This window comes from Artemia franciscana, chromosome 6 (genome assembly GCF_032884065.1).
Source record: "Artemia franciscana chromosome 6, ASM3288406v1, whole genome shotgun sequence".
NCBI lineage: Eukaryota > Metazoa > Arthropoda > Branchiopoda > Anostraca > Artemiidae > Artemia > Artemia franciscana.
Window position 1 is genome coordinate 20,718,233 of NC_088868.1, and position 14,009 is coordinate 20,732,241.

The following is a 14,009-nucleotide window of genomic DNA, read 5'->3' on the forward strand; positions in this document are numbered from 1 at the left end:
GTTCCTGACGAAAGATTCCTACGTTCGAGTTTTTTCAAATTTTGGGTGACGGCATATGCAAACCGCACGCTGTGAGCTAGCGTGGATAAATAATAAGCTCATAAAAAGATTGGCGATTGACTGATTTTCGTTTCATTTGGCCATCATGGGAAGAAAAACCAGGGGGAAACGCAACCAAATAGAAGCTGAATTATCAGATCAGGCAATGAATTCAACAAGGAATTCTGACGAGATCTGCATGGCTGATTGTCAGAGAACGAATGCAGAAAATGTTGTTCAAATACTGGAAAATAATAATAAATAAATGGAAAATAAAAATATTCTTGAAATCAACACTGATTTGAGTTTAATGAATAATCGTGAACAATCCTGAAAAATAAAAATAATTCGACTGAGAATGAACTTACAAGAGTTAAATCTGAACTCCTAGCTCTAAAGACTATTGTCAAGGGTCAGTCGCAGATGATTGGTAAATACAATGAATAAGTAAATTTGGTCGTCAACCAGTCAATTATTGATGAAAATCGAGACAAAATTTCCAATTTATTTTTCCGGGGTCTGAATGATGTACCTGCCAACGATGCTGCATCCCTGATTTCGGACGTGCTTGTAAATGGATTGTCTCTTCGTCATGAAAATATACCATCTTAAAGGGAAAGAGTTTGGGTCCTACAAGTCTGTGTTTATTGGAGATGACGTTCCACGGAGCTGCTTAATATCCGCAAACGTTTGATTGATAAAGGTGTGGAATGCAGGGTACCCCCTAGCTTACCTCCCTTCATATGCGTAAAGAAAGATAACACTGTTACCGAAGTAAAATGGTATAATTTTATTTAATGATAAATTTAATGGTAATATTATTTAATAGGTGTAAATTTAATATGTATAATGGATTTAATGGTAACAGTATAATTATAATTATTTAATGGTATAAATTCAAGTGATTGGAAATTGAAAGTTCTAGTGTACTTTTAAAAAGTAAGAAATAACTGGAGGGCAGCTAGTCCCCCCACACCCATCTTTTCCCCAAACACATCCAATCAAAATTTTTAGATAGCCATTTTGTTCAGCGTAGTGGAAAGGTCCAGTAATTTTGTCTTTGAGGATAAACCCTCATCCCAAAGGCCTCACGGCAAGGGCTGTAGGTCATAGTAGTTGCCCATCATTAATATATAGGGTTTCTTAAGAAGGGGTGGTCGTAAAAATTTCGGAGGTGGGTTATTAATTTAAAAAAAAAAGCTCTAGTGGCCTTTTTAAGAGTAAAAAATGATCAAAGGGCATCTAGCCCCTTGCTACGTCCTCTTTCCCCAAATGCATCAGATAGAAACTTTGAGACAGCCATTTTGTTCAAAATAGGGCCACTAGCCCCCCCCTCCATCCTCTTTCCCCTAAATGTAGCCGATAAACAATTCAAGATATCCATTTTGTTCTAAATAGTCTGAAGATCATACTACAACCCCTCAGAACCTGGAGGCGAGGGTTGTAAATTGTGCCCCGGGGGCCCTGTAAGTTTTCTTATGGGATCGGTGGTCGTATAAACATCATATTGGACTCATTTGATCGAAAATCGGAAGTTATAGTGCCCTTTTTAAGAGTCAAATGTAATTTGAGGGTAACCAGCCCTCACCCCCATGCCTATTGTTTTCCAGAACAAACATCAACTCAAAACTTCGAGACATCTATTTTCTTCAGCATTGTTGAAAGGTCCATTATTTATGCCTTTTGGGATGTCAACTCTCCCAGCCCTCAGGGCTGTGAAAGGTATGCACGTTCGTCTTCCCAAGAACACACAGGGTATTCAGGTGAGCCTTTCAGAGAATGTTAAGGGGAGTGTTGAACTAAATCAAAACACGTCTTGTGTACGCAGGTTGTCAAAAAGGCGTAACTCCTGAATGACTAAGGGTAATCACCTGTAATCGTCCGGGCTGTGTACAAATAACTATAGTCTTGGGGTAAGTGCGGCAGCAAATTCGTTGCTAACTTCAGATTCTCACCAAGCCGGTAGTTGTTAGCATTGACTCAAATGATTGGGTAAAAGCCTGATATGGAGGTATTTCATAACTTCTTGAAGTATTCCAGAAGTTTAAGCTTAAGAGTTTCTTGAAGTTTAAGCACCTCGCCCTTGTAATACCAAGTAATTTAACATAAATAACTAAGGGTATGATCAGGACTTTAATAGTTACTGCGTTCAGTCTAAAAAGTCATGACAACAAATTTAGCCCCTGAAATTTTGGCATTACATAGAAAAGTGTAGCATCGTAGTCCGTCTTACGCTTACAGTAATACAAATTTCCTAAAAATTTTGTGCGACCCGTTGTCTTCGAACATAATTAATACGAAAAAATTAATTATCATTAATGATAAGAGTTCTGGAACACACCGTAAATCTCTTTAGCGCAATAAAGCATCATGTTTTTCAGTGGTGACGTGACAAACATCTATTCTGTCTTGATGCAATTCGGATAAGGGTACATTGACATTCAATTCACGTACGCTAGTCTACATCAGAGGCAACTGACGAAGTGATGAAAATAGTGAAAAGCATAAAATTGAAGTCGGCTGGGATTGATGGCGTGAATCTGAGAACTTTTAAGGCTGTAATGATGTATATATTAACAGGTATACTCTATATCATCAACTTGTCACTGGATACCGGGGCCTTTTCAGAAGCCTTGAAGCAAGCTAAAGTTACTCCCCTTTGTAAAGGGTGTCAAGGCAGGTTCTGGAAACTGGAGACCAATCTCGATACTGCCGTTATTCCCTAAAATACTGGAGAAAGTGACTCACCGACACTTATATGAACATCTCACGAAATATTGTCTACTAATTGAAACCCAATTGGGGTTTCAAAAAGGTCATTCAACTAGCCATGCTGCCATTCATCTTGTTGATTTTGTAGATAATTGTTTTGAAAAAGGCGAGATCCCCTAACAACTTTTTTTAATTTAAAAAAAGCATTTGATACGGTTGATTTTAGAACTTTACTGCGAAGATTAGAATGTTTAGGCATTAAAGGAGTGAGTTTATAGTGGTTTGAAAGCTATCTGTGTGGATGGTCTATTAAAGTAGTGGTTTATGGTGTTTCTTCTTCGCTATATCGGGTGGTGTACCACAGGGGTCAGTCCTCGGTCCACTTCTTTACTTGGTTTATATAGATAGCATTATCAGTAAATGTTGCCAAGATTATTATTGTATTGTATTCTAGAATAAGTAAAGCCTCGTGATATTGTTGATAAAATTATGTTCGAAAACAAGCCTATTGTACAAGTTCAGTAAAATTCATTATTTGGGTTTTTATATTGATTGCAGTTTATCATGGAAACGTCACAGTGATGTTGTTGCAACAAAGGTTGCCCGTGGTCTTGGTGCAATTCGACGCTTTAAGAATTTTTTATCTCAATGGCATTATTGTTATTATACCACGCTTTGATTCTCTCCTATGTTTCATATGAATGCTTGTTAAGGTCAAGCAAGTTTTATACAAATTTCAAACGTGTTCAGATCCATCAATATAAAGCGATACGTTTTATTGGAGGCTACGTAGAAAGTGTCACCAACACTTCAACTTGCTTCAACAAATTACAAGTGCTTAATGTAGGACAGTTGCATGACTACCAGTTAGGAATTTTTGCATACCAATGTTGGAACTATGTAAGTCGTGAGGTTTTTCGTGGCTATTTTAGTAACAATAGGTCACTACACAGTTGTGAGACTCGTCATGCTGATAATTTTGTTGTACCAAATAAAAGTGGAACGAGGGCTGGTTTCCCTTTTAGATTTTCATGACCCCATGTATGGAACTCCATTCCAGAAAGTATTCGGGTGGTTGAGCACCTCGGCTTATTTAAAAGTAATTTGAAAAATGTTTATTAGGAAAAGGTTCGTAGTTTTATATATTTATTATTATTTTTATTGCTCCTATTATTATTATTATTATTATTATTATTATTATGGTAGAATGGTTTATGAGATATTGGTTATAGTTTTATTTTAGTTACGTAATTTATTTATTTTTTATCTGTTTTAATTTGGTTCTGTTCATTCGATTAATTTTTTTTTTTTTTAAATTAAGTAGGCGCCCCGTCGCAAGTGCTTTTTTGCATCAAATTTTGGGGTGGTCATTAGTAATTTAGTTTTTTTTTGTAAATGAAAAATTGAATTGAATTGAAAAATTGAGGAACAATTTTGAGATAGCCATTTTGTTAAAAATAGCTCACAGATCAGATAACAAAAATTTTGGTGTCGACACAACCCCCCAGGGCCCGCGGCAGTCGTTATAAGTTATGCCCGTGGGATATACATGGTCCTTATGGAAGGGATGCTGGTATAAACTTCAGAAAGGGCTCATTAGATTGGAATTTGAAAGTTCTAGTTCAGTTTTTGAGAGTCAGGAGAGATTGGAGGGCAACTAGCCCCCCACGCCCTTTTTTCCCCAAACGCATCAGATAAACATTTTGAGATATCCATTTTGTTAAAAATAGTTCGCAGGTCAGATAACGAAAACTCGAGAGTCAATACAAGGCCCCAGGGCCCGGGGGCAGCCGTTGTAAGTTATGCCCTGGGGGCACATATGTTTCTTATGCAAGGGTTGCTGCTATAAACTTCAGAGAGGACTCGTTTGATTGGAAATTGAAAGTTCTAGTTCACTTTTTAAGACTCAAGAGAGAGCCGAGGTCAACTAGTCCCCCTCCCCCACATCCTTTTCCCCAAACCCATCCGATAAAAATTTTGAGATAGCCATTTTGTTAAAAAATAGTTTAAAGGTCAGATAACAAAAACTCGCGTGTCGTATTCAATGCGTTAGGTGAGCAATCAGAATATAAGTAGCAAAATCAAGATCTATTCACGACGAAACTAGTGAAAATTTGAACAAAAAAAGCAAGACTATACTAGTAAAAATTGAATGAAAAGGCAAGTTTTTTTCAACTGAAAATAAGGAGCAACATTAAAACTTAAAATGAACAGAAATTATCCCATATATGAGGGGCTGCCTCTTCCTCAAGCCTCGCTCTTCATGCTAAAGTTAAAGCTATTCAAAAATACTTCATATTCTTATCCAACGGCCCTTGAGTTTGAGCAGTCTTTCTTAAAGAATTGTGACGAAAAGTCAAAGTTTAGCTTAAAGAGCGAGAATTGAGAAAATTCAGCCCCCCTTATATACGGAATAGTTTTTGTTCATTTTAAGCTTTAATGTAGCTTCTTGCTGTCAGCTGAAAAAGAGTTTTTTATTTGATTTTTGATTGTTTTCCAAATCATACCAGGAAATTCTCTATATAATTCCCCTCCCCATGTAAAATTTCCATTGAAAATTTTCTTCTTCACAAAAAATCCTCCGTTGTGAAAATACCCCACTGAAAATTCCCCCAGAAATGTCCGTATATTTCCCAATAGCAAATATGAATGTGAACAATTAACAAACTGCATAAGTTACAGCCCCTTCTTTGGGGACTCTGGGGGGGCCACATCATCCCAAAGGCATAGTAATTGGACGTCTCAACTATCCTCAATCAAATGGCTATCTCAAAATTTGAATGATACGTTTTTCAGAAAAAAAGGGGCGTGGAAGGGGGGCCAGTTGCGCTCCAATCTTTTTGGTCCCTTGAAAAGGGCAATATTTGAGTTTCATAAAGAAAGAGGGAGAGAGAGAGGGGGGAAAGAGGGAGGGAGGGAGGGAGAGAGAGAGGGGTTTGACCAAAGTGAGGATTTTGAAAACCATGCACGTTTCCAGATTTGCAGATTTTCGTCCCAGTTTTAATTTCGGGGACAGTTTTGAATCCCCAAACCCCTCAGGCTCTCCCAATGACTACCTTGCTCAATTACAGAGTCGAACTATTGATAAGTTAGACCAGTGGTTCTCAAACTTATTTAGACACTGTTGCCCTTCTTACCCACAAAACATTTTAGCTACCCCTTCTCAGTTACCGGTATTAAGCAAACTGTAGCATAAATATAAATAAAATGGCCAGTCCTAGAGATTAAGCGTTATTTTTTGGCTGGCCGGCCGTGTACCCCTAAAAATTTGTTTTGTGGGTAAATGGTTTTGTTTTTTGTGGGTAAATTGTTTAAACTATTTGTGGGTAAAAAAATTTTTTTTGGGGGGGGGTATGCGTACCCCCAAGGGGTAAGCGTACCACAGTTTGAGAACCACTTGGTTAGACAAGTGGATTACCAAACGAACTGGATAGCTTAAACTCGTCGAATATTGATAGGACTACATCTTCAGTTTTATCTATATCAGTTTAGTAATGACTGATTTGCTATGTTTTGTTAAAATAGAACTTTACAATTAATTCGTGAAGCCACGTATTATGAATATTTAGAGTACCTACAAAAAAAAAGACGAACATTTGATAAAATATAAGAAAAATAACCTGTTCACTGGGCATTCGAATTCAAAAGATGGAAAATATGAACACCTTGTCATATTTAGAGAATTTCTCACCATGAAATCCACGGAAAAACTGATAAGCCCTGCCATTTTCTTTGGAAATAAACACAACATCTGCTAAGAAATTTGCACGAAATAAAATTTTTGGCATCCGTCCCTTTAACTTGGGAAGATTAAAGAGTAGCCTCATCCCCATTTAAAACCATTGAATAAAACCAGAATATTACAATTTTCCTTCGAAATACAATTTTTTCAAAGGACTTACTAGAAAAGGTTAAAATTATGTGAATCTTGTCGTTATCACCATCATTTCTCTGGACTAGGAAGAGGCAAATTACTTATTCTACAGGCGATATCTTGATCACTTTGATATTTCATGCTATGGTTGCCAGATTTTTCGTAGCAATTTCCATAATAGATGTTTTGTTTTAAAAAAGTCCTTCAAACTTCAGATTAGAAAAAAGATTCTGTCATTTTTCTCTCACAGTGTCTCACATTAGCATTGCCGCTTAATGAGAGTCGCTTTTCCTCCTTAACGCCCCGCTCTTTACGCTAAAGTTTGCCTCTTTCTCTTAACTCTACTTTTTAAAACAGTAAAAAACTTTCGCGTAAAGAGCGGGGCGTTGAGGAGGAAAAGCCCTTTTCATATACGGAGTAATTTCTGATCGTTTTAAGTTTCAATGTCGCTCCTTACTTTCAGTTAAATAAACTTGTTTTTTCATTTAAATTTCTGAACGTTTTTAAATTAATGCATGTTTTGATCTTGGCTCTCCGCACATAGATAATTAAAACGAAATTTGCATATCAATTTTTTTTTGGCTAAATGGCTTTCTCATAGTTTTAATCGGAAGATTTTGAGAAAAAAGGAACGGGGGAGGAGGCCTAGTTGCCCTCCAATTTTTGGTTACTTAAAAAGGCAACTAGAACTTTTAATATTTTACGAACGTTTTCATTAGTAAAAAATATACGTAACTTACGAATTAATTTACGTAACGAACTTCTATATTCGTATGTTTTTATTGCGTATATGAAGGGGTTCACGCCCTCGTCAATACCTCGGTCTTTACACTAAAGCTTAAATTTTGTCCCAATTCCTTAAGAATGACCCCTGAATCGCAAAAGCCGTAGAATAAATAGTTGAAATTATTAAAAAATACTTTAGCTTAAAGAGCGAGGTATTACGAGAAGGTGAACCCCTCATATGCGTAATAATTTCGGTTCGTTTTAAGTTTTAATGCTGCTCCTCACTTTCAGTTGAAAAACTTTTCATACTTATTTTTTCCTTTGTTTTTTTTCAAATAATGCTAGAAATTCCTGCACTCCTTTCATTGAAATTCTCTTCCCCCATGACCAATTCCTCCGTGGAAAGGTCCTCCCACGTAACTCCCTTTCTCAACCCCAGCAAACCAAAAAAATCCCCCTGAAAACGTCTGTACATTTTCAATAACCATTACTATATGTAAACACTGGTCAAAGTTTGTAACTTGCAGCCCCTCCCACGGGGACTGTGGGGAGTAAGTCGTCTCCAAAGAAATAGTATTAGGTTTTTCGACTATGGTGAATAAAATGCCTATCTCAGAATTTTGATCCGGTGACTTTGGGGATAAAATGAGCGTGGGAAGGGTGCTAGGTGTCCTCCGATTTTTTTGGTCACTTAAAAAGGCCACTAGGACTTTTAATTTTCGTTAGAATGAACCCTCTTTCGATATTCTAGGACCACTGAGTCGACACAATCAGCCCTAAGCAAAAAATAAAAACAAATAAACACGCATTCGTGATGTGTCTTCTGGCAAAAAATGCGAAATTCCACATTTTTATAGATAGGAGCTTGAAACTTCTACAATAGGGTTCTCTGATACGCTGAATCTGATGGTGTGATTTTCGTTAAGATTGTATGACCTTTAAGGGATCTTTCTCCCTATTTTTTAAAATAAGGCAAATTTTCTCAGGCTCATTACTTTTGATGGGTAAGACTAAACCTGATAAAACTTATATATTTAAAATCAGCATTAAGATGCGATTCTTTTGATGTAACTAATGGTATCAAAATTCCATTTTTTCGTGTTTAGGTTACTATTGAGCTGGGTTGCTCCTTACTACAGTTCGTTACCACGAGCTGTTTGATCAATTAAAATTTTTTTCCACAGAAGGAGGTTTTTTAAAAAAAAGACCTTTTCGGATTAGGAATGCAGAATATATTAAATCAAGGCTTCTTAGCAGACACACTAAGTTTCGTCTTCCATAGTAAGCCTATTTCATCTCGTCGGATTCTTTCTGTAATGCATGATACATGGTTCAAACAGCCTTTTTTTGAGGTGAGTAGTAGACAGTCCGTAAGCAGTCAATAAGTTCAGGAGAGTGCTATTCAGCCCATGAAGCTGTCAGGAATAAAGTCAGTGGACCCAATCGCTCAATCATTGACTTTACTTATAGGAAAGAGATTGAAAGCACTGCTGAGATTTTTGGCTGAACAGATAACAAAGCCGCTTCCATCTCCCCATCTCGGGAATGAAGCCTGTCTATAAACTAACAAGCATTTTGATTTGGTTTCACAGTAAGCAGCATATGACTGACGTTATTACATATGTAGGAAGGTTCTTGCAATTGGAAGCTGTGAAAAAGAAACTGTTTGTCAAGACGAAACTTATTTGTCTGCTAAGAAGCCTTGATTTGATATATTCTGCATTCCTAATCCAAAAAGGTCTTGCTTTGTCACACATGCCATTTTTGCCCCCTGGGAAAAGATTTGGAAACACCTTTAGATCAAGTTCTTCCTGAAAACGTCTTCACTTTCATCTTTTCTTGATTTGAAATTGGTCAGTTTCAAGATCTTTCATTTGCTTAAAATCTATCATAAAAACTTTTGGAACCACTGAATTGAATGGTTGGACAGAAAAATGTTCAACCAATGTAGATTTGGCCCTTTCTGTCAGATTCTGAAGGATTGCAGCTTCCCGTATTTCAGGTGAAATATCAACATCAACCGCTTTTTCAGCAAGACGCGTTTCAAGTGTTTTATTTAAATCTTCTAGGGTGTATGCGTGTATTGTTTTACAGATACTGATGTTCTCTCTGATCCACAACAGTGCTTCATGGACTTTTCTCAAATCTATTAGTGCAGTCCAAACATTCTTATTGTAAGTAGGCTGACCATTAACAATAATTACAAAACTATCAATGATAAAAAGTTTTTCAGGTTGAATGTCTCAATTTGCTTGCACAACAACAGGTAGATATACTATTCTACCCTTAAGAGCGTCAATAAGTTCTGTTCTAGGTCTCTTCAACGCATTTACTTGCCCTAATCTGACAACCGTAAGAAAAGGCATAACAAATCGAATCATCGCCATTTCAAACTTGTTGAGACACTTTATACATTCCGGTGTACAGTCGATATGAAGGTTACTTAACACAGATCGGACATTTCCTGACTTTTCAGCAGTCTCCCAGCACAGTAATCACAGACTGTGAATGAATCTATGACATCCTCTTTCCAACTTGTACAATCAATCAGCTGTTCTTTGTGAGCTTCCGGTATATCCTCGACTATGTGTTCTAAATCATGGACAACATTACATCAAAACCTTTCCTATTTGAAAGGGATCTTATAGGCTTCAATTGATATTTCGTCTTTATCTACTCATAACAGTCACAATGCTTTGTGGCGTATGCATCCCTGATGTTAGCCACCTTATAAAGGCTCTCACCAAATAACTTAACTATTGCATTTTCATGCAATATCATTTGCATAATTCATTTTCAAACTCTAATATTGCTATCACTATAGATGACGCCTTGACAATTATAATCGAGTCTTCTTGATACTTTTTCTAAATAATCCCTTAGTTCTTTGTACGAACCCTCGACTTTCAGTGTATTAATTTATTGTATCATCTTAGATTTTGATGCTGCCTTATATACACTATTAATGAAACACGTCAATACAGGAAAATGTGGAGCTAGTGCCCCTTGAGACCGCAAAAAGCTCTGACATCCCTCGTTTGGGCTACAGTACTACAACAAACACCCATGCTTTCTTATGTCTCTGTAATTGATTTCACAATAATCCAAACCGCAAAGGTAGAAATCAACGATTTTGTAACTTGAAGATTTTAATGTTATTTTATTTTTAAGGATTTCAAAAGGAATTTGACATGTTTCAATATCCGTCAGATAGAGCTTGCAGATATCAAGATGACATTGCCAGGTCAAAGGCTGCCCATTTTTTTTTCTTTTTCAGAATGTGTAATCAAATTGTTATTGGTGAGTTCAGTCGTCATAATCTCCTTGTCAGATCTAGTTTCAGAATATTTTTCAATAGTTTTCTTGAGCTCTTCAGTAGAGCCTGTTTTGCTACACAAAACATTTTTTGCCGAATATTCAGTAGAACTAACATAAATTATGAAAACATAGTTATAAATACTTTTTTCTTGAGGAGTAATTCCAGGAATTTGTTCTAAACCATCAGTTTTACAAAAACGTATGCTAATAACCCTACCGGGTTCGTTTTCGCCATAACTGAAAAACATAACTTTCCCTTCGTTGTTCATATGTAGGCTTTTATATATATTGGTATCACTGGTACATAAACTGCAATAGATCCTTCCAAAATTAAATAAAAAAAAACTATTTTTTTAACTGAAGTAAGGAGCGACATTAAAATTTAAAACGAACAGAAATTATACTGTGTATGAAATTCCTTCTTACACAGTATATTCCCTTCTCAACGTCCCGCTCTTTACGCTAAAGTTTTTTGCTGTTCAATAAAGTAGAATTGAGAGAAAGAGTCAAACTTTAGCGTAAAGAGCGGGGCGTTGAGAAGGGAACAGACCCTTTCAGACACAGAATAATTTCTGTTCGTTTTAGGTTTTAATGCCGTTCCTTACTTTCAGTTAAAAAAAAACTAGTTTTTTTATTTAATTTCTGAACGTTTTTGAATTAATGCATGTTTGATTTTGGCGCTCCGCACATAAATTATTAAAATGAAATTTGTATATTAATTCTTTTTTTGGCTAAATGGCTTTCTCTTAGTTTTGATCAGACGATTTTGAGAAATAAGGTGTGGGAAGGAGGCCAAGCTGCCCTCCAATTTTTCGGTTACTTAAAAAGGAACTAGAACTTTTAATTTTTAACGAACGTTATTATTAGTAAAAAAATAAGTAACTTAAGAATTAACTTACGTAACAAACTTTTATGTTCTTATATTTTGATTATGTATATGAGGGGGTTTGTCCCCTCGTTAATACCTCGCTCTTTAAAGTAAATCTTAAGTTTTGTCCCAATTCTTTAAGAATGACCCCTGAATCAGAAAGGCCGTAGAATAAATAGTCGAAATTACTAAAAATACTTTAGCATAAAGAGTGAGGTATTTAGGAGGAGAAGAACCCCTCATATTCGTAATAATATCTGTTCGTTTTAAGTTTTAATGCTACTCCTTACTTTCAATTGAAAAATCTTTTTCATGTGTATTTTTTCATTGTTTTTTTATAGTAATGCTAGAAAATCCTGCGCCCTTTTCATTGAATTTCTCTTCCCCCATGACATATTCCTCCAAGGAAAGATCCTCCCATCTAGCCAAATCCCCTCAAACCCACCCCCAAAACCAAAAAACTCCCCCTGAAAACGTCTGACAACTTCCCAATAACCATTACTGTATGTAAACACTGGTCAAAGTTTGTAACTTGCAGCCCCTCCCCCAGGGACTGTGGGGGAGTAAGTCATCTCCAAAGACATAATTATTATGGTTTTCGACTATGTGGAATAAAATGGCAATCTCAAAATTTTGATCCGTTGACTTTGGGAAAAAATGAGCGTGGGAGGGGGCCTAGGTGCCCTCAAATTTTTTTGGTCACTTAAAAAGGCCACTAGAACTTTTCATTTCCGTTAGAATGAGCCCTCTTGCGACATTCTAGGACCACTTGGTCGATATGATGACCCCTGGAAAAAAAAGAAAATAAAAATAAATAAACACGCACCCCTGATCTGTCTTCTGGCAAAAAATATGAAAATTCTAAATTTTTGTAGATAGGAGCTTGAAATTTTTGCTACAGGGTTCTATGATACGCCGAATGCGATGGTGTGATTATGATTCTATGATTTTTAGGGGTTATTCCTAAATAAGGCAAATTTTCTCAGGCTCGTAACTTTTGATGATGAAGACTAAAGTTGATGAAACTTATATATTTAAAATCAGCATGAAAATCCGATTCTTTTGATATATCTTTTGGCATCAAAATTCCGTTTTTTAGAGTTTCGTTTACTATTGAGCCGGGTCGCTCCTTACTACAGTTCGTTACCACGAACTGTTTGATTAATATACAAATTTTCTAAGAAGTACGCTTCCGTATATTCACAGTGCAGTCTAATATTTTCCATTGAATCTGTAAATTGTTCCACAGTTTCCAGTCCATAACTTGGAAGCTTTTCATTAAACATACAACATTTCTTTTGGATATTACTATGAAGTTTTGACAGAGAGTTTCTAGCCGACTTTTCAACAACATCAGCTCTTTCAAAGAGATCTGTAATCTTGAATACTTTTCGTAATCCCGATAATACATTTGTAAAATGTTTCTCAGTTTATCAAGATAAGCATGCATTTTTGCCGTCTAATTGGACTTCTGGATATACTTTTTAACTTTATCTTTATGGGTTCTTTGGTACAGCCTTACATAGGTTTGACTTTTTTTTACTATAGCTTCCGTCACCCCATTATTTACTAATTATTTTGGTAGCAATAATTTTTTCTATATTATTTTCGGTAATCGTCATCATTATGATAACGCTCCTTGATCATTTGGTTGGCTCTCTCAATTTTCGCTTCTCGATACCAATGGTCTGTTAAATACCTCTGTTTTTCTCTGCCATATTTCATTTTCTTAAAACATGGATCACATGTCAACTTAGTAACCATCCTCACATACGCTCGAGCTCTATTCCGTTCGGCGGCCCTTTTATCTTTCTTAAATAGACTTTTCTGAAATATTCTCTAATATTTCAGGATTTTATCCCTATTTCTTTTGTAGTTTTCTTTTCTTAAAGTAGATATTTGGATTACTTGACTCTGATACTTTTTTCTGTTATACTTTCTTTTCTTTCGTTCACTGAAGACCATATCTTGTCAATGTTTAAAATCATTCCCATAAAATCACTTGGTCAATAGTTATAATTTAACAAAAAAAAAACTAAGTCAAAAATTTTCAGGTATTTTCTAGTTTTAATTTGAAAATTAAAACGATTGCTCAGACAACATAAATATTTTTGCAATTTACATAATAACTTTAGCGATCCTAAACTGAGAACTAAAATGAAATTATCTTGTCGAAAGATAAACGTGGATTACTAAAGACACTATATGTAGCAAATTCCTTTAAATAAAGCCATTAAACAGCTCTCTATGATTTTCCAGTGCCCAGTTGTCTGAGTTGAAAAAAAAAAAAAAGAACAGAAAAAAAGATGCCGCCGATGCAGAATATGGTAGATCAAGCCACTTTTCTTGTTTTTCAAGCCAACATATTTTCTTTGTTGTTCAAGCCAATATGCTGTATGTTTCCTCCGTAGGAATTTCGGACAAGGCGGTGCTAATAGTGTACTTTGTGTTTCGATCTGACACTATTTTTAG

The 14,009-nt window shown here is 35.9% G+C and overlaps 1 protein-coding gene across 2 annotated transcripts in view; it reads right to left on the reverse strand.

Annotated features, from left to right (window-relative positions):
- The window catches only part of LOC136028172 (ileal sodium/bile acid cotransporter-like), a 74,097-nt gene extending 67,641 nt beyond the window's left edge, over window positions 1-6,456 (reverse strand). Inside the window, exon 1 of one of the 2 annotated variants that reach the window (XM_065705863.1) lies at window positions 6,417-6,456. In XM_065705863.1, coding sequence (XP_065561935.1) covers window positions 6,417-6,445 — 29 coding nt within the window. In that variant the 5' untranslated portion in view covers window positions 6,446-6,456. Of the gene's footprint in view, window positions 1-6,371 lie in introns of both variants that reach the window. The other variant, XM_065705862.1, reaches the window with a different exon arrangement.
- Window positions 6,457-14,009: the final 7,553 nt, after the last annotated feature.